Source organism: Azolla caroliniana, unplaced genomic scaffold (genome assembly GCF_043228905.1).
Source record: "Azolla caroliniana isolate FFs.n. ecotype wild unplaced genomic scaffold, voAzoCaro1.0.p SCAF_12, whole genome shotgun sequence".
Taxonomy (NCBI): Eukaryota; Viridiplantae; Streptophyta; class Polypodiopsida; order Salviniales; family Salviniaceae; genus Azolla; species Azolla caroliniana.
The window spans coordinates 21005852-21026797 of NW_028230447.1; the positions used below are offsets into that span (position 1 = coordinate 21005852).

Here is a 20946-nt window from a genome sequence, read left to right on the forward strand (position 1 = left end):
CGTCATATTTTTTATAAATCATAACTATATGTCCCATCCTCTAAAAAATGCAATCTAATCAAAGTTCTAAAAAAAGACCATGCTAACTAACTATCAAAATCATTAATGATTATTCAATGCTAATCAAGTAAAATCATTAATAACTATTCAAACATCTTAGGTCTCTCAAAATTGGGAGTGCTAATAAATAGGCTATCTATACATTGTCACATGTATGCATAAAGCCTCCGCTTGAATGGTGGTGCGACAAATAGGAATTTCTCACAAATTTGTATTCTCATGTTGTAGGTGGCAGCAAAGTAGAAAAACATAAAAGTGTATATTTTGAACATGGAAGTTATGTTTCTTTTGTCATTGCCATAACGGAAGTTAATGCAATTGCTCACAAACATGCTGGCTCTAAAAAGAGTACACATATTTCAAGGAGGAACGATGAGTTTTATTTGCATGTTCGTGAATAAAATATGATCATATGGGCAAATAATGGACTCGTGGGAACATGTGAAGACATTAATATATCTTTCTGCTTCTTTCTTTCTCTTAGAAGATATTAATATATCTTTCTTTCAATACGGTAAGGACACGAACCACTCGTGCGATCGTCTGAGCCTGCCTTCATTTCCATTTTCTTTATTTTGGTTCAAACCCACTCATTTTATCGGCTCTTAGAATATATTTGTGCACTTTGTGTTTGGATGTCCGCAAAGAAGTCTGCGTCTGTGTGTCCAAATTGTGGAAAGTAACCCCATGCCTCTAGCTACTTTACGTACATAGACATATACAATACATACAAACACACAATACAATACAAATACATATACATATACAACACATATAAATATTTACATACATATACATATACATAAACATATACGTATACACACATACGTACGTACGTACATATGTATATACATATATACATATATACGTGTATGTATGTATATACGTTTAAATACATACATGGGTCTCAATCTCCCATGCTTTGGGAAGGGTATGCTTCTCTCATGTTGGCTTACAACAGTCAAATGAATGGAAGAAAGTAAAGGCAGCTTCCATTCACACAGGAAAGCCTCATTTCCACTGTTTCTCTTTTCTTCTTCTTCTTCTTCTTCTTCCATCCATCCATCCATCCATTAATTCATACATACATACATACATCTATCCATCCATTCTTCTGCCATGGCGTCTACAGGCGATTCGATCTCATCTCGAGCAGTAAGTCTCCTCCCTTCTCTCCCTCTTTGGATCTACGCCATGTCTCTTCTGAATGAGTTTTCCTTTGCGAACTTCTTTTGGTGCCGGAAATTTGCACACATTCCTTGCTGGCATTGCTACTCATGTGCTGCCCGAAGAAGGAATATTGGCGTTTCTTTCTTCTTGATTTGATCTCTCTCCCTCTCCCCCCCCCCCCCCCCCCCCCCCCCATCCGATCCTTCCAATGTTTCTTTAGATTTGAATTTTCACACTTTACGGCAGAATGTTATCTGGTACAAAATGCTCAGTATTTGCTGAAACATTCAGAAGAAGAATGTTATTTCGTTTTCCACGTATTGCCTTGATTTCCCGCTTGATCCACTGCTTCTTTACTGATTTTGTTAGTTTTCATGTGGATTTCACAATAAAGCAAGACATCGTAAGTATTTCCAGAGAAATTGAGGAAAAAGTTCCATTTCTTCTGTGATTTGATTCTGCCTTTGTTGATCAATCCACTCTTTCCTTTGATGAGAATGTCCACCGTCTTGCCAAAAATAATAAGTATCTCATCAAATTCAGAAAGTGCCTTCTTTTTTGGTGATTTAATGTGCTCTTTCTTTATCTATCCATTGATGCCTCACATTTGAATGTACGGATTCAGGAATCTTTTGCAGAAATTTTATTGTAATGGTGTCTATGTTGTTATGTGGAATTGGACATTCTTGCTATAAATGTTTTGGTAAAATTCTGCCAACATAATACAGTAACAGCATCTATATCGTGAATTGAACTTGCAGATTCTTGCAAGAAAAGCTCACTAAATATGCTGTCTATTTTGCAAAGGATATATAGATTTTTTGTTTGATGCATCATTTTGTTTGATGTTTCATATGCATTATAAGAAATGATTAAGCATTGATAGATGCACATCGATGACATTTCTGTAAATGTTGAATAATATGCCTTTCTAATGAGAGAGAAGCTTGAACTTGATATTCTCATTACATTAAGAAGTTCTAATTATGAGATTGAATAAAATAGATATTAGATTGGAAGATACGATTAACTATGATCTAAAGAGATATATTTTTACTCTACATCATGAACTTATTCACATGCATGCTTATAAAGTCTGCAAACATATATCTATATTCTAAAATTCAGGGCACATAAATGCTGCATGTGTACATTAATATACAGACATTATGTGCTGATAGATGTTCTATGTTATATATCACCTTGATTCAGGTAACTGTATATACTTAATACTCTAGCGACCATGTCAAATGGAATATTGTTTAAGATCTTGCCTATATTGTAAATGTAATCATGCAGTACTTTCTTCCATACTACATATTCTCTTGAATGGTGCACAATGACATCTTATGTAGATGTTTGTAATTGCAAACACTTGTGATAAATAACACAAGATTGTGGATTGAAAGTATATATATCCTCGCTTATTTGCATCATTCACATTTATTTTGGAATGTTTTTAATCCCACTCTGTCTAAACTGCTACATTATGTTGAACTAATCATTTTCATACGTTGTTCAAAGGTATGAGTTCTGTTTTGATCTTGTTAAAAATGTACAAAATAAACTGCATCATCTGTAAGGATTTTCAGAATGAATTTGTAGGTATCCTCTTCACAGCCATGAACTAGGAACATCATGCTTTTTCTTTTGCATTATATAAAATATGCTCTCGAGCTCTATAGGGGCAAAGAGGATTATCCCTACTGTTTCAAGAAGCCTAGTTTGGAAATTCTACATTTCAGGATGATAAGTATTTGCGATTGCTCAATTATTTGTTTTGTGAAATCATTCTCTCTTGCAGGTGAGGACTGTGAAAGTGAGCAACCTATCACCAAATACCGTTGAACGTGACATCCACGACTTTTTCTCGTTTTGTGGGGATATCGAACGTATTGCTCTTCAGAGGTTAGAGTTGTTCATAGTTTTTACGACACTAGTAAACTCTTATCAACACCATATTATTATCATACTAAGTATTTATCCTTTTACATTTGATAGTGCTGGAAATGAGTCAAAAGTTGCATATGTGGCTTTCAGGCATGCACATGCTTTGGAGACTGCTGTCCTATTATCTGTATAATACTTTCTTTGCTATCTGTCGTTCATGTTAGTTTCATTTTACACTGGAAAATGCTTAAATATGTCTGTCTCTATTTATTTTTTCTAGGGTGCAACAATTGTCAACCAAGTTGTGACCATTACCAATGTTGATCATTTTCCTGAGGATGCTAATACACAAACATCTGTTGTAAGAGAGCTCATTCCAATTGTTTTTAATGTGATTTTTAAAACACATATGAAATATGTCATAAGAGTATTTATTGTTGTGTTTATGATGAAACATGAGAGTCGTTTGTAAGAGAGCTCATTGATGTATTTGTATAATGTTAATATTCAGATATGTGACAGTAGCGTTCATCGCTGTGTGTTTTTAATGGGGTTTGATTTTTAGATACACAAAAATCTGTCATAAAAAGAGCTTATTTCGAAGTGTATCTGATGTGATTGCTTCCGAATACACAAAAATCGGTTGTAAGAGAACTCTTTGTTATGTGATTTATGTTTTCATATACACGCTTATTACATTTCTTTCTGTCATTTTTAAATAAACAAAGGTCATAAGAGAGCATGTTACTGTATATATGTCTTACTAGTGATGTGTTTAAACACATACGTAAGTTGTTAAATAGTTCTTTCCAGTGTGTTTTTAATGTGGTTTGTGTATACTCATCTGAGATGAGAGAGCTCAGATTGTGGGTTCTAAAGTGATGGCTTTTTAAATATACAAAAAACATTCAGCTCAATGTGTTAGGTTTCCTAAATGCAAAGATGTGTCATATACAGCTTTTTGAATGTGGATTCTAATATAGGTTCAAGGGAAAAACTCCAAAACAAGTTTTTCCTTTTTTTTCGCCCAGATGTGGATGAATTGACAGTGTAATTGCTCAGATAGCACACTTAATTACTCTTTTGGGGTTAACCACGAGAATTTGGGGAAAAAAAGAAAAAAAAAAGGGTGCCTCAGTTTTTCTGTAATGTTTAGGGTCTAGTATGAGTTTTTTCCCCTCAACTTTATCCATTTGCTTGATTCAGGGTTCACTTTTTTACGTCTATCTTATTGATGCTACAGCCTGCTGGTGTCGAAGCCAGCCCAGTATTGGGTGCTATCTCCAAGGTACAAGATGTGGTGACTTCAATGCTCGCAACGGGTTATATTCTTGGAAAAGATGCAATGGGTAATGCAAAATCTTTTGACGAGAGGCATCGAATTTCATCAAATGCAACAACCACGATATCTTCATTAGACTCCAGATTTGGTGTTACACAAACCATCACCTCTGGTACGTCGGTCGTTAACCAACATGTGAAAGCATTAGATGAGAAGTATCAAGTATCTGAAAAAACTCGTCGAGCTTTTTCTTTCGCTGAAGAGAAAGTAACCAATGCTAGTTCAGCTATTCTCAATAATAATTATGTGCTCTCTGGAGCTTCCTGGGTCACGGGAGCTTTCAACAAGGTGGCTAAAACAGCAATAGGAGAAACAAGCCAGAAACACTTTGGATGAAGAAGCAAGAAAGAAGGCTTAGTTAGGTATGCAGATAATAGTATTGACATGCTATTGTATTATTATTTTTTTGGAATGTGGGGATTCACATCATTGTGAAAGCTAGAAATTGGAAAATTTTATCTGGAGCCAATAATGATTCAAGGTGTATGTGTGTATATATATATTTTCCATTTCTTCAGGACTTGTGTTCTGCCTTGAATTTATTGGGTCTTTACTAGCAGCACATTAGGTTTTTAGCTTTGAGTGACGGATATGGATATGTATATGTAAATGAAGCTAGTAACGGTGGCACACTAAGAGCTTCTGAGACTGCTCTATTTTACCTTGTTTTCTGCTTTTAGATGTGATATGTCCATGTGCATGACTTGTTTAGATGGGTTCATTTCAAGTAGTAGAATTTATGCCAAGATCGTCATGACCGATATCTGTCTAGCTAATTGGGTTAGGGAAGTAGTTTTTTATTTTATTTCATTCTCCTGTTGGCATAAAAGGCTGACTCCTTCCAATTTGTATCCTAGTTGGGTTAGGGCTTAACATATAAGCAATAACCTAACGGTGTAAAAGAGAGAGAACTTCTTGATCGTCTTGTATAGCGATCTGAGAGAGAGAGAGAGAGAGAGAGAGAGAGAGAGAGAGAGAGAGAGAATGAATGCAATAACAGAGCTTCCATTAAAACTTAAACCATGTCTATCTTTTGTTGTATCTTCTTGCCTCCATTCTGTGTAGTTTGCTGAACACATACGACAGGTCCTCATACACACACACGTATGTTTCTGCTCATATTTGATCAACATCTCCAAAGAGGCTTCGGAGCAGTGTTGAGTCTTAAAAGATGGGTTCACAATACTTTCTTTGAAGGACCAGTTGATTGTGTTCCCGTGTTATGTTTGTGACACAATGGTAGTGTGAGCTGCATTGTTTGATCCTCGATATTGTATTGATGTGATAGTGTAGTGGTAAAGCAACACTAATGTTGTGTGGGCTCTACTAAATTGATTTTTAATGTGATGTTAATGATTAAAAACCCTTCACAATTCACTATGTTGTTCTTGAACTTGATTTACATGGGATTGTGATCCGTTTATTATGGAGCCATTTAGTCTTCAGTCAATTGAGTTTGAATAAGTTCATCGATGGGCCCTCATAATATTCTTGCTATCACTAATGGGCCTACATAACGTTCCACTTCAAGTTGGTATAGTACCTATCCTAATACATCTTTGTACTGCTCAAGTTTGAGCTGCATATGGTTACCATGTAGGTCAATACAACTCATAGATCACACTAGGGAGTAACAAACCAAACCTTTCTCATGAAGGATGTGCAATATGGAATGCACATGCAGTAAATCTATTGCCAAGGAATGGCAAATAAAAGAGTTCCACCGATTGATTCAAGTTGTCTTGCAATGCTTGTAACAATTGGATATGTTGTGTGAAAATTTACTATTCAATATGTTTAGTCGTCCTTGCACATCGGTGGAAAAAATTGAAAATAAGTTGCACCTCATAACGAGACAATGAGCCAATATCAAAGATGTATATGGTATGTATTTTCAATCATTATTTGTTGATTGCTAGATTCATTCTCATTATTAATTCCTACCAATTGGCAACTTATGTTGTAGTTTATAGTTGTTATATTTTATGGATATAAGAGATGGATTATGGTATAACTTACATGTTTTGGATGACCGCTCCACAAGGTTGCTTGTCTACGAACAATAGGCATATGCTACTTCCACCCAAAAACTCAATCCATGTATTGTATGCGAATGGGTAAAGGTTTCCCACTCGAGTTCGATGAGGACCAATTGCGTGACTTTGAAAGAGCTTTCGGAGGGCTTAATCCCGAAACTCTAGTGTTGGTCAATGAGGAACGACAGTTTTCTTTCGGTTTGGAAACGGGTCATCGAATCCTATTGTCTAGTCAACGAGGTTTGGTTGGCCGACTCCAAAAAAAGGTGGGAAGAGTAATGTGGACTAGATTGGACTTGACTTCTTGGCTCGGAACAACTTTTGGACCAGAGAGACTGAGTCGCTCCGGGAAAGGGGCCATCGAGTCGTAATGTCAGGTCAATGAGGACCGGCCGGTCCAACTCTAGAAAAGCGTTGGAAGACTAACGTGAACCCGACTAGAATTGTCTTCTTGACTCTCGAGCATAGCTTGGGGACCAGAGAGAGACGGACTCGCTCTGGAAAAAGGGTTGTAGAATCCTAAAGCCGGGTCTATGAGGACTGGTGGGGTCCAGACTCATGGGAAAGCATTGGTTTGACTAACGTGGGTCAATGACGGCCGGGCTTGACTTTTGCTTGACTCTTCACACAGCAAGCAGCCTTCTTAGGGACCAAGAGAGAACTTGTACATACTCCTCCCTTCAAGCAAAACAGAGAAGAGGAATTGATGACCTCACTCTTCATGATGGAGAAAATGAAGAAGAAGAAGAAGAAGAAGAAGAAGATAAATATAGAAAGAGAAAGACTATGACCATTACCATCTTTTACTGTATCAGATAGATAGATAGTACAGAAGGAATCTCAGAAGAAGAAAGTCTCATTGTGGTAATGTCTTCTTCTTCTTCTTCTTCTTCTTCTCCTTCTTCATCACCATCACTATCATTATCGTCATCATCTTCTTCTCCTATACCAAACCCTAAGGAAATCGTGGAGCTATGGCTTTCTCAGAAGCACACCATGGTGCAGCACATTCCCACAACTCATCAGATCCATGAGGGTCTCATTCTCGGCCCTCTTCGCGTCGACACCATCGAACCTGGCCGCGTCGTCTGCTCCCTTCGCGTCCCAGCTTCACTTACTGTGAGTAGTCAGCTTTTTTTTGCTCTTCGTCTTTTGGGGAAACTTAAGAGTTTTACTAAATAGTTTAGAGTTTCGTTTTGCTTCTTCGTTTTTAGGAAAATCAGGGTCTTGATGGAAACTTTTAGGGGTTTTGAGAATTTAGAGTTTCCAGGATGTAGGTTTTTGAGGATTTAGGGTTTTCATACTGTTTACGAATTTCGGCTTTTTCCTTGGGATTTTAAAGCCTCCTTTATATTGAGTAGTTATGGAAGATTAGAGTTTTGAATATTAAGGGTTTGGAAAAATTTTAATTGAAAATTCGGAGTTCTGGAAATTTAGGGTTTTGAAAGGCTAGGATATTTTGAATATTCAAGGCTTTCAATTTGGAGTTTGGGGTCTTTATGAATTAGGCTTTTTGTTTTGGAAAAATTAGGGCTTTTTTCTGTGGATTCAAGAAACTCAATACGGTGTAGGTTTTGTTTTGATACCGAGCTGGTGGAATTGATGTAGAATTCATCCCAAATGTTGCACGAGGGTGTCATTGCAAGCATTGTGGATAACATTGGGGTGGCCGCATTCGCATCAATCGATGGACACATCAGGGTCTCCGTTGACATTAATGTCTCCTACGTGTCTTCTGCACAGATCGATGTAAGTTATTCCTGTGATTGTTGCAAGGTTCTTTGTTCTTTACCCATCTATGTTACTGTAGTCGTTATACCTTATGGCCTTTAAGAGGATTGGTCCAATCATTGTTGATGTGATTTCGATTTAATGGTTTGCTTTCATGCTATGGTTTCTCATATCGGATATGAAAAACAAGCAAGGAGCCCAAATGGCATACCTTGTATTCCTCATAAGAAATGAATATAAGCTATATTCGTATTCCTCATATTGGATACAAAAGATTGAAATTCCAATGCAGCATACATCACTATTAATACATAGAAATGAACATATCTATTGATCTATCTACCTATCTATATGTTTCTCAGTCGGTTTGGATGTGAAAGAGTGAAATCAAATGCATTATATATCCTTGTTTAATATATACTAGAAAATGAACATGTATATATATGTGCGTGCGTGTGTGTGTTTATTGCATTGGATTTGAAAGAGTTAAATACCTAAATGCCATGCAATATCCTCGTTGACTCTGGAAATGAAATGACAAAATCATTCTATATATTTGCTAAAACACATTTTTGAAGTGAACATCGTCTTAAATATCGAGAGAATTTTGGCTATATGTATTTGAAGGATGAGATTATGATCGAAGCCAAGATTTTGAATTATGCAAACCCTATTGGTGTAGCGGTTGTGGTTCTTACAAATAAGAGTACGGGGAAGATCATTGCTCAAGGTCGGCACACCATGTACTATTGGAGCAAGCTCTAAGTTTTGGCTTTCAACTTTCCAATTGCTACTATTAAGGGAATAATCCTCACTAATCATGATTTTCTTTCAATCATTAAGACTCATCACCACTAACCCTAATCAAGAAGTTTGCTTAGCAAATTAAGGGTCATTGCCTCCAAAGGTCGCTCAATATTGAATATGAGAACTTACTGCACATTACAAAGCCACAAATCATTCTTTAAAATTGAACGAAATATTCTGGATTCTGTAAGCATAATTTGATGATTCATTATTTGCCAACGACCAACTATTTGTTGGCAATATTTCCATTGCCCCTATATATTTGTATGTTGAAGTGGTTCTCCTTATGTTTGAGAAACCTTGCATTTGAGTTACTTGGCATAAGTAACTGCAGTAAAGAGGAGTCGAACTGCTCATTAGCTCGAAAAGCAAGGGAAACTGTTTGCATCTCTTTTATGTCACCATCACACCTTAAGAGGAAGGGAGAAAGAAAAGAGGCTTTATATGATTGAAAACTAGACCAGCAAAAGGTGTTGAATTGTTAGTCACACTTGAACATTTAAGTACCTCATTCTCATAGTAGTTTCAGCTGCCCCATATCATGAATGCATATTGTGGTAGGCATTGAAATTGTGCTTTTCCATATCTTGAATCCATTCCACGCTTGATAATTGATAATCAAAATGTTTGTGCCTTTTTTTCTAACACAATGATCGTGTGCCATTTTCTCTAACATTTGAGATTGGGACTCTCTCAAGGGAAAGAGGTAAGGCAGTTTACATACAAGTTTGTAATTGGGTATCATGTCAATAAGGTGTATGATATAATGAGAGGGATGTAAACACGGAGAAAGGTTCTTAGATAATATAGGGATTGATCGTGACAAGTAAAACTATCTACGTACATACTATCACAAAATATAGGTTCTAAAGTCATGATGTTTTGGTGTCTCTTGAACGATCTTACTAATTGTATCATACTAAGGTTTAAAAGGTAAAAATGCCTAGCATCTTAAAGATAAAAGCACACTACAAGCGTTTGCTCTCTCTCTCTCTCTCTCTCTCTAATTAAGCATTCTTGTTCAAAATTACTAACAATGACAATGAGCTTTTCATGAGAGACTTTTTTAGTATGTAACTAAAATTCACAATAATTTGGTTGCCAAGTGTAAACTCATAATAGTTTTTGGTTTGTACACAAGAATATATCTCAAGCAACTTTACAACACTTCCATTCTTTAGAGCCAACACCATCAATATCTAGTACAAATTACGACGACAATGAACCAAATTTTACGAATAGCTTTTCAAACTCTTCCGATAGCTAGGCTATATACCAGATGCTTGTCCACATAAAAAAACACAAGTAATGAAGTATCACTGGATCAAACGAAGCACCATATCATTAATCATCACAAATTAGCTAGGCAATTAGGACTCTATATGTACTAGCATCACCAAACCCATATCTTTTTTGTTTGGTGATAATAAATAATTATTTCATTGTCATACACTAATTCATTGCGCTCATCGCTTATCACATGTTGCATAGAAAATTGACAATGATATGGGTATTTTATATGTACAACCATCACATTATTTACTTTGTAAAGTCACAAAAGTGCAGTTAGATTTTTTACACAAACCATCTTCTCATTATCTAATTCATAACCCATTGTCATGACATTTCTCAAATAGGTCCTAATTTTGCCCACATAATTGAGTTCTCTTGACACAAATACAAACTCATGACATCCTTACCCAACTACCTAGATTGTTTCATGAACCTATCCAAACATCTCATATTAATTTATCCCATGGATGATGGGAGACTCCCCATTTATTCCAATATGTAAATGTTAAAATAAATTGTATTAAATAGGTGTCAATAGCTTAGTGGTTAAGGTTATTGATTGTGTGGGAGAACATTTGGAGTTTGAAGGCCTAGCATTTGTCTATGGGCGGTACTATCATGCAATACCTCTTTTTTTTTCGTCACCGAACTACCCTTTCTAGCATTTTGATGAAAGGGGCTCCTCTCTCAGTATATAAAGGGGAGGAGAGGGCTTATTTTGGGGTTTGGCTTTAGTATATAGACAGAAGTTCTTCAACCGGCAAACCATGTCCAAATTTTTGCTTGATTCAAAGCCCAATGGTTACATCATGTAAACGTCTTCCTCAAGCTAGCTTTGGAGGAAGGTGTTCTTCATGTCCATTTGATGCAAGTGGCACCTTTTTGGTATTGTGAGTGCATTTAGTGCCTGCACGATAAGTCATTTTTTCCCCAAGGCAAATGTTCCTCACAGTTTACGTTGTGGTTTTGGACATACCCCTTGGAAAGTAAATGAGCCTTAAAACCAATTAACTATGCCATCCACATTGTGCTTGATCTTGAATGCCCAAACACAAATGATTGACTTGTTCTTAGCTTCGGACAAGTATTGTTGTCGACCAACGCTCGCACCTCGTCCCTCATTGGCTCAATCCATTGGGGAACTTGGGGAACTTTTAAGTCTTGGGTTCTTGGTATATCGCTCTAGTGTAGGTCATGGTTGTCAAATCAAATTGCCAAGATTTTATTCAAGAGGAGAACATATAAATAAATGTGATGGTTGGGGGAAAGAGTGTGAGGTTATGCAAAATAGATGTCGGAGAGAATTGAATGAAATTTGAATACTTTTATTACCTGAATATACTTGTCCTTTGATGTGGCTATTCTTTTCACGTAAAATGCAATGTAGTTCCCTATTCTATAAACAAACAAAATTCTCCTTAGTAGACATGCACACATGCCACTTTTCTCCATTTATAAGCTTTCAATGGTAGCTCCATATTTTTTCTTCAATTTGAAAATCTTACAATGAATGAGCGATGAGAAAACACATCATTCATTGCCGATAAGACATGCCATCATTTGTGGGTTATCATGTTGTGTTTCACACATAAAACTAGAATATCGTTGACATAGGAATCAACCCAAGGAAGAAGCCCCACATGTACATTTGGAGAAAGCGGTCTATATTCTTTCTTCAATTTGAAAATCTTACAATAAATGAGCGATGAGAAAGTGCATCATTCATTGTGAATGAGATATGTCATCATTTGTGGGTTATCGTGTTGTACTTCACACATAAAACTAGAATGTCACTGACATATGAATCAGCCCATGAAAGAAGACCCAACATGTAGTATGTACATATGGAGAAAGCAGTCCATGTTCTTTCTTTAATTTCAAAATCTTACGAGAAAATGAGCGATGAGAAAGTGCACCATTCATTGCTAGTGAGATATGTCATCACTTTTGGGGTATCGCAATGTTAGTGACATAAGAATCAACCCAAGGAAGAATGTCATTGAAATTGAAAACAACCCAAGAAGAACAAATATGAATGACCAAAATCGAGGCATGATCTTGACAATCAATTGCAATGATGACCATAAAATTTGTGTGCAAATGTCACACATAGGAACAATACAATTGAATGCAACTATTCCAAAGAAAACAATTTGTTTGCAGATAATTGCCATCTTTATCATGACTGTACTTAAAGAAGATTTTCTCAGCACATAGAGTTGGTAATCATTTGCTAAGTGAAGATGTTTTATTTCTCAAAGATGTCGCAAGATTTGTACTACTATCCAATACATTCAACTAACCCACAATCATTGAAAACCAGAAAGACAAAGTGATTGATTCCGTGCCACGATCAAGGCTGAGAGTGAAGTCTTTGATCTAGGAGAATTGTCTAGACAATTGGACATGCCCAAGTTCAGATGTGTTCCCAAGCTTATTGGGTATAGAATTAGAGTGAGAGGTAGACATCACTCGTGTTTGTGTGAGGCAGCAGGCAGAGTTGAGATTACTCTAACCTGCTTCTCTTTTGTTTTTTGTTTTTTTACACATGCAATACAGGGATATGATTATTTATTATCACCTGCTTTTCTTATACACATGGCTGTGGGGATGATTGCCATCTTTATTATTTTGTATCCCTCCCAACTTCAGGTGTAGAAGAAGATGTTTTACTTCTTCATCATCAGGATTCAGCACGCAAAGAGAGAGAGAGAGAGAGAGAGAGAGAGAGAGAGATGGAGATGGCATGCATCATCTCACATCATTGGGCTATCTGAAGACTCATGTTTATTTATTTTCCCAATGATGGATTGATGCATGATCACGATAGAAAAACTCCTCCGTAGACATGTAAGATACATAATACACCACGATCATTCTCAAACGAAGTACAAAAAACATACTTACTGTTTTTATATTATTGATTCGTCCAATGATGAGAAAAGCATGAAGATTCACTAACTTTACAGCAAAAGAAGAAAACAAACCCTATAAAGCTATGCCTTAGAAGCAAGCTCAACTGGCAGCGCGGCATGCAGAACGAAGACATCACCGTAGCAAAACAATCTTCATCTCCACTGTCCATGGACAGCGAATCACTCAGCTCTTGGGACTAGGAGGACAAGTATATAGGCAGAGACTAGAAGCAACACTAGCGGCGGGGGGCACCTTAAGGAATGGATAGTAGAGAAGCTGAGACGTTCTCCATCTCTTACGAGGATCCCTCTGGAAACACTTGTCCAAGAAAAATCTTTGCCTTCTTCAGAGAGATCTTCAGGTAGGGGAGGATTCTCATCAGAGCATGCAATCTTCGATATTACAGAGATGAAAGACAGCGACAAGTTCGCCCAAGGTGGGCATCCCTGGAACATCTCCACCACGGTGCATCCAAGAGACCAGATATCCGAGGGAAACTTTGTTCAATGCCTTGCAATGCCTCTGGAGCCATCCAAAACTGTGTCCCTTTGAAACCATCTGAAGAAATGGAGGTTCAACGTGCGTCTACTTTGCTGGGTAGCATGGAATCAATGTCGACAGCATTCAACAACTTTCTCGTTAAACCAAAATCTGCAATCTTCACCGAGGAAGAACCGATCAAAATGTTCTGTCCTTTAATGTCGCAGTGGAAGATCTCCTGAGCATGGAGGTACGTTAAACCCTCCACAACATCTTTGGTGAACCTCCGTACCTACACCTCCTCAAGGTGTCTGCACATCTCTTGGGTAGGTCAGAAACACTTCCTCCCTCCATGTACTCTAAGAAGAGGTTAAGGGACGCAAGGTCACTCCTATCGTAGGAGGTGTCATCTCCCAGATACGAGATACGAGATGACCTGCGCGTAGTTCAAGCTTCAGAGGATGGAGTTCTCTAATTCCATGGTTGTTAGCCCCGGTGACTTGCGATAAGAATACATGCTTTCTGCAAAGGTAGACTTCACCGCAAACATGAGCCCATCATCAAGATCAATGGCGAGAGAGATAGAGCCGCACGACCCTGACCCGAGAGTAGACAGATGAGTCCACCGGGAGATGGAACATGAGATAGAGCTCTTCTTCTTCTGCTCAAGAATGATGGCAAGTGTTGTTGCGTTATCATCATTGGTGAGGGGGGTCCTGAGGAAAGAGACAAAAGAACACAATAATCAATCAAGTCAAGTTGAGAGAAAAAATGATCGATTTAAACATAGATGTCGTAATACGTCCAATGTACATGTGTGTATATAAATACGATAAAGAAAAAACTACCATAAGATAGAGCAAAATGTCTGAAGCAGCAGAAATGAAAAAATTATGGGCTCATGTTTATGGTGAAGTCTACCTCTGTAGAAAGCATGTATTCTTATCGCAAGTCACCGGAGCTAACAACCATGGAATCGGAGATCTCCATACTTCGAAGCTTGAACTATGCGTAGGTCATCTCGTAGCTAGGAGATGACACCTCCTACAACAGGAGTGGCCGTGCGTCCCTCAACCTCTTCTTAGAATACATGGAGGGAGGAAGTGTTTCTAACTTACTGAAGAGATGCAACGGACGCCTCAAGGAGGTGCAGGTACGGAGGTTCACCAGAGATGTTGTCGAGGGTTTAACCTACCTTCATGCTCAGGAGACATCCACTGCGACATTAAAGGACAAACCCTTTTGATCGGTTTTTCCTCGGTGAAGATTGTAGATTTCGGTTTGGCAAGAAAGCTGTCGGATGATGTCAGCGTTGGTTCCATGCTGCCCAGAAAAATAGACGCACGTGGAACCTCCAGATCTTCATCTGATTTCAAAGGGACACAGTTTTGGATGGCTCCCTCCATGAGATAGATCTCTTCTTCTTCTCAGGAATGATGGCAAGTGTTGTTGCACTGTCATCATTGGTGAGGAGGTGAAGGGTCTGAGGAAAGAGACAAAAGAACACAATAATCGATTAAGTCAAGTTGAGGGAAAAAATGATCGATTTAAACATAGATGTCGTGATACATCCAATGTACATGTGTGTATATAAATACGATAAAGAAAAAACTACCATAAGATAGAGCAAGATGTCTGAAGCAGCAGAAATGAAAAAAGAAAACAAACTGTGGGAGAAATTTAATTAAACTAAACAAACATTTCGATGTAAATATACACACGCAACCAATATAAAACTAAAACTGTGCCATCTACTATAAAGAGGGGAGAAATGGAATTAGTTTTACTAGGGATAAAACAGAAATTGAATGTACAGAAAAAGAAGGAGATTTAAGGCGAAGAAAGATGATGACAAATTTACGTTTGAAAGAACACGGGACGGAAGAGAAGAAAGAACACTACCGAATAAAGAAATGTAAGTCAAAAGGGAACAAGATGATTATGAAAAGTTTAGTTGAAGACAGAAAAGGAAGATGATGATTATGATACGTTAAGGTTAGAAAGAAGAGGGGAGAGAAAAAGAATTAAAACTATGCTATCTACTATAAAGAAATACCTGGCATGAAATGGAATTCGTTTTACCTGGGATGAAACAGAAATTGAATGTACAGAAGAAGAAGTAGAAAGGCAAAGAAGAAGACTTTGACAAATTTACCTTAGAAAGAAACATGGGATAAAAGAGGAGAAAGAACACTACGGAATGAAGAAATGTAAGTCAAGAGGGACAAATATATTTATGAAATGTTTAGTTGAAGATGATCGTAGGAAGAAATGCTTAGTTGATGAAAAAGAAGACAATGATGAAGCGTTTAGGTTAGAAAAAAATGCAAGGCAAAGGGAAGAAGAAGAGGATGGAGGAGTTAATGTAGACAAAAGGGGAAGAAGGCGAAGAAATGTAGAGAATGAAGAAAGAAGATCAAGTAATGTAGGCAATGGCAATGGTGACAGTGCAGGTCCTTTAGCTGTTTGTGCACACAGGCCACAAATTACTTACAGAAACGGATTAAAATCAACTGAATTTTCCAATATAGAAAGCACTAGGAAATGAACTGTAGTATCAACATAAGGCATAACCATGGTCAATAGGCTTATTATGTTCCATCCAAAAAAATACTTATAACAAGGATTGGTTCCATGCTATTCAAAAGTTTTCATATTGATTAAGGAAATGGTGCAAGGACTTCCATTCATATGATAAAATCACTAAGAAACGGACCAAATTAAAAAGGCAAGGCACATCAAAGGCTAAATGTAAATTCATTCAAAAGCATACTAAATCACACCCAAATGTAGTGCATCCTTTTGGACGTTCTTCATGGAAAGAAAGGAGGAAAAAATGATGCAAGATATACATTATAATTTACAAAACACGTCCTATGAAAGGCGATAAATAATATTAAGCATGAGAAAAACTAAAAGCAAAATTTATTAGTTTATTAATCCATTAGATCAGAATTAAATTATACTAAAATCAGGTTATACAAATAAATTTCTTAAAATGGGGAGGAGAGAAGGCATTACCTGATCTTCTTCTTGTAGAACATGCTGCCATCAGGGAAGTGGTGCATAGCATAGCATATAAGCATCAGTTAAAAAGAAGAAGGAAAAAGGGGTGGGGATGATTCTAGATCCTTTTTTCAGTGTTGTTTCTTCTTCTCGAACTTTCAGGAAAATTTGTGATGGTGCTTCGCAGAAGTCTTGAGCCTAGTGAGTAGGTGGGTAGCTTGATCAAGCTCTCATGTCAGGAAACAGAAATTCAGACATGAATGTGGGCTCACTCAATGGTGTGGGTTTCTAAAGTCTCAATCATTTCTCTTTGTTGTTTCTTCTTCTTCTGGAACTTTCCAGAAAACCCTATTGGGGGGGAGCTCTCCGGAACATCCCGAACGTCCATCGTCGTCTTAACGATGTCCCGACCCATCGATTCACACGACAGCAGAATGTCTTCAACGTAATAGCGTTTCCAACGCGAATGGCCGGACAAAGATTCGGACATGAATGTGGCTCGGTCGATCGTGTGGGTTTTCTGAGCCCACCCACGATGTGAGTTCCGTAACACCTCCTGTGTGCTCGATTTTTACAAGAATCGAGCTTCTAGAACTCGAGCTATGGATTGCTCCATGTGTATTTTTCATCTCCGCATGCAGATTAGATTTTAACTCTAGCCTCAATACCCCAACCCTATGTTGGAAATTAGAAAGAGGAATCCTAGAAAAGAAAATTCAAGGTGTTATCGTGTGCCATATAACCAAGCATGTCATTGTGATGGTGGTTGTGACACATTGTTTCTATATCTACCCATTTGTGACACATCTCTATTACATCATGCAAGATAATAATGGGTCTTTTGCATCATGTTAATCATTTATTTGGGATCCCGTCAAGTCAACAATGACTTCAATTTAGTATCTCTTATTAATAAAGCAACATGATTTCTTTTTGAATTTCAAGTTCATATGATGCTTCGTCATGAACATGGAACCTTCATGAAGCAAACATGTGCATGAGTTGAAATGTGCATCACATTTTACTATCTACTAGAGAATTCCTCCCTCTCTCCTAACCAGAAATCTCCATAGTCCTTTTTTAAATGTTGTAATGAGCATGGAACTTTCTCGAGTTGTTTTAATCAATTGAATTTGAAAGGTTTATGGATCTTGAGGGTTACCAATGTCCGACAAACATTTGACATTCACATTATGCTTTGTAGTATTGGAGGATGAAATAGCCAAGGTTTCTTTACCCACATAATTGTGATTATTGAACTACCCATTTAAATCTACTGAACAAACAAGGTCAATCCAAAACTTAAATATTAAAAATTGTATTCCTTATCATTTGACATGGATACACCATTCATAGCGATGTAGGATGCATCCTCGTATTGCCCTACCCTAACTATATTAATGCAACTATATGTTAAATATCACCCTAGCATACTACATAAAGTAAGTCTAAGAGGGACAAAAAATGAAGAAAGTGTTGGGAAATCAGTACCTCCGGATGGGATCCGGTTATGAATGAAGAGATCCAGAAACCGGATCGGATGGACCTAGTCAGCCGGAAGTGAAGACATATTTGTAAATATGTTTTGAGTAAGCCTATTGAGGCTATATTTGTAAATAGCCCTAAGTTCATATAAGTATAAATATGACTTAGGGCAATCACTTTAGGGTGTTGATTTATTGTGATATAGAGAGAAGTAGCGAGAGAGGAGATATAGTGAGATACTCTGTTGTAACCGCCGGCTAGCAAAGATACAGAGCTCGAGGTCGTTGCCCTCGAAGTCTCTGTTTGTACCTTTCATATATAGTGATAGTTTGGGGTATGTGGGCTCCCGTGGTTTTTCCCTATTAGGGTTTTCCATGTAAACATCCTGTGTCATCTCTGTGTGAGTCTGTTTTCTTCCATTCGTTGTTTAAGTCTTGGTTGTGGCCGAGCGCTCTTTTTCTCACAATTTGTTCACTATGGGCGAGGCATTTTCATTCCACCACATTGCATTCAAGTAATGATCATGGATATTTAGAAAACCGAAATCTTTTATTTTGGTGGAGGATAAATATCACTTACTTATCGCATGCTTGACGTATAAGGTAATTTACGAAAAATATGATGACTTTTTAGATGGGCCTGGTAATGTAAATCTCATACTCAAATGTCCACCAAGAAATGCAAGCACATATGTGTGCGCATTATTTTCACATATTTTTTACTACATAGTAGCAACTCCCTTCTTAGAGAGCAATCACATAGATGATATGTTGATTTGGTTGCATAGGTCAAATTTGGCCTCATCATGGATGATAAAACATCTATTATATACTATACTCTCCATTTACATGTCTATGGTAAGAGCACATGAATATATTAATTGAATGTACAACCCACTTTTTACAACTTATTACTCTGCCTACCTACGTAGAGAGAGGAATATATTGTAAATCCATAAGAAAACCTAAAAATGCACTTGAAGAAATGATCCCCACATGCTCTAACAGTAACATCCAAAACAATATTCGAGCCATCGTGGTCACCTTACTAATGGCAAAACTATTTGTATGTATAATATGAAACCAAAGGTAAGTGAGTGCATGGGTCGAACAAAAATGGTAAGAGAGCTTGTGAACACCTTGGCTTTCGAAAACACCATAACACCATCAATCACCTTGTCACTCATTGAGTACTAATGGGAGAAAATCAATGGAATAAATGTTTTGGATGGTATACGAGGCTGAATGGGTTACAATTGCATGCACATTGCCCCTTTGGAGAAGAAGATGGTTTAGTAGTTTGGTGTAATATGTAGTACTATAATGTGTGGTGCATCAGATTCAACAACTCTCTTTTTTACATCTTCAAATTCACTAGGGAATCCATTAAGTCATTACGAAATAAGTTAAATGTGCCCCATTGTCCTAAACATTGCTATATATATTGTTTCCATTCATAACTTGTCGACATTAGGTGCTCTCTTTGAATGCATGTCTTTGGATTAGCGGAATTTATATGTCTCCATGCCAATATCATTCACTGAAGGGTCCGGATAACCATATTCCCCATTGATAGTAAGTTGGGTGATGGTGTTTGTCAAACACTATTGAGCCTCTAGCCTCACTTATCCTAATATTGCGAACTCTCACTCACCTCTTTCAAAAGCACTAACCTTACTAAGAATCTCACTAGTGTATTAATAGACCCGAGCATTATATACATACACTGTTACGCAAGTAAATACATTACGAGCAATTGAACTCGCCGCACGTAAATTAATGGAGCACAGATATTGTCTAAATAACACTTAACACCAATCACTCACTTCAAAAGTATGAGAGAGAGAGAGAGCTCTATTGTAGATTATCATATGGGGGAAGAAAACTAAAAATTCACACAAAGGAGCTAAAAAGGCACAATGGTGAGTTTTATGGCTCACGTACAAAAAGGTTGTTGCCTTTCACATTGGGGTGGCCCTTTCACATTGTAACAATTTACATAACCTGGCATAATGCCCTAAATTGTTTCCTCCATATCGCTTTGATTTTTGCTTATTCCCCCACAATACCCTTAATCAATCCTCGAAAGAGAGAACAGCAAGTAACCATATCATTGCTGCCCAAATACCACAAGGAAATGCTCTTGTCAGAAGGGTATTTATGTAAATAAATAAACATTGGGCATTTCAGAGTTTTTTTCCTGACTTCCCTGGAAAAGAAAACATAGGGGTATCGTTGTAAATATGGTAACTTGAGGTGTTTGTTGTCTTGTCCCCACATAACCATAGATTCATTTCAAGAGATGATACCCCCCATTGAAGACTTCATTTCCATTCTATACAGATGTAGTAAGGAGAGGAGTCTTAGTTGAAGCCTTGAGATTCCAGATATATGTGTGTAGCCATGGCCTTGAAAGCTATGATTTCATTGTAAACCCACTTCTCTCTACATTTGTGGGTATTGGAAATGCAATGTGCTATGCACGCCAGATGTTTGATAAGCTTCTTCATCACGATGATTCCTCTTGGAATTCTCTCATATGTGGTTATGCTAAGCATAAGGATGGAGAAGAACCTCTGGTACTATACCAACAGATGCATCAGCAGGAGTTTAACTCATCTTTCCAGCCTAGCTCAAACACCTTTGTGGCATTATATGAAGGTTTGCGCACAAACACAAGAGATAGAAATGGGTTGCAAAATTCATGAAGATATGGTGAGGAAGATGGGTT

General features: G+C 37.4%; 2 protein-coding genes and 1 pseudogene across 2 annotated transcripts; 2 read left to right on the forward strand and 1 right to left on the reverse strand.

Moving 5' to 3' along the window:
- Positions 1 to 961: 961 nt before the first annotated feature.
- Positions 962 to 4979, forward strand: LOC147857469 (binding partner of ACD11 1-like). The gene is made up of 5 exons (XM_087328859.1): positions 962 to 1215; positions 3035 to 3138; positions 3232 to 3307; positions 3401 to 3481; positions 4364 to 4979. Exons 1-5 carry the CDS (start codon positions 1180 to 1182, stop codon positions 4796 to 4798), a joined length of 732 nt encoding a protein of 243 aa, XP_087184985.1. The 5' UTR covers positions 962 to 1179; the 3' UTR covers positions 4799 to 4979.
- Positions 4980 to 7323: 2344 nt separating this feature from the next.
- LOC147857470 (uncharacterized) lies at positions 7324 to 9265 on the forward strand. Its single transcript, XM_087328931.1, has 3 exons — positions 7324 to 7617; positions 8107 to 8247; positions 8857 to 9265. The coding sequence occupies exons 1-3, from the start codon at positions 7366 to 7368 to the stop codon at positions 8992 to 8994; spliced, it is 531 nt and encodes a 176-aa protein (XP_087185057.1). The 5' UTR covers positions 7324 to 7365; the 3' UTR covers positions 8995 to 9265.
- Positions 9266 to 13428: 4163 nt separating this feature from the next.
- On the reverse strand, positions 13429 to 15895 carry LOC147857471 (mitogen-activated protein kinase kinase kinase 17-like; annotated as a pseudogene).
- Positions 15896 to 20946: the final 5051 nt, after the last annotated feature.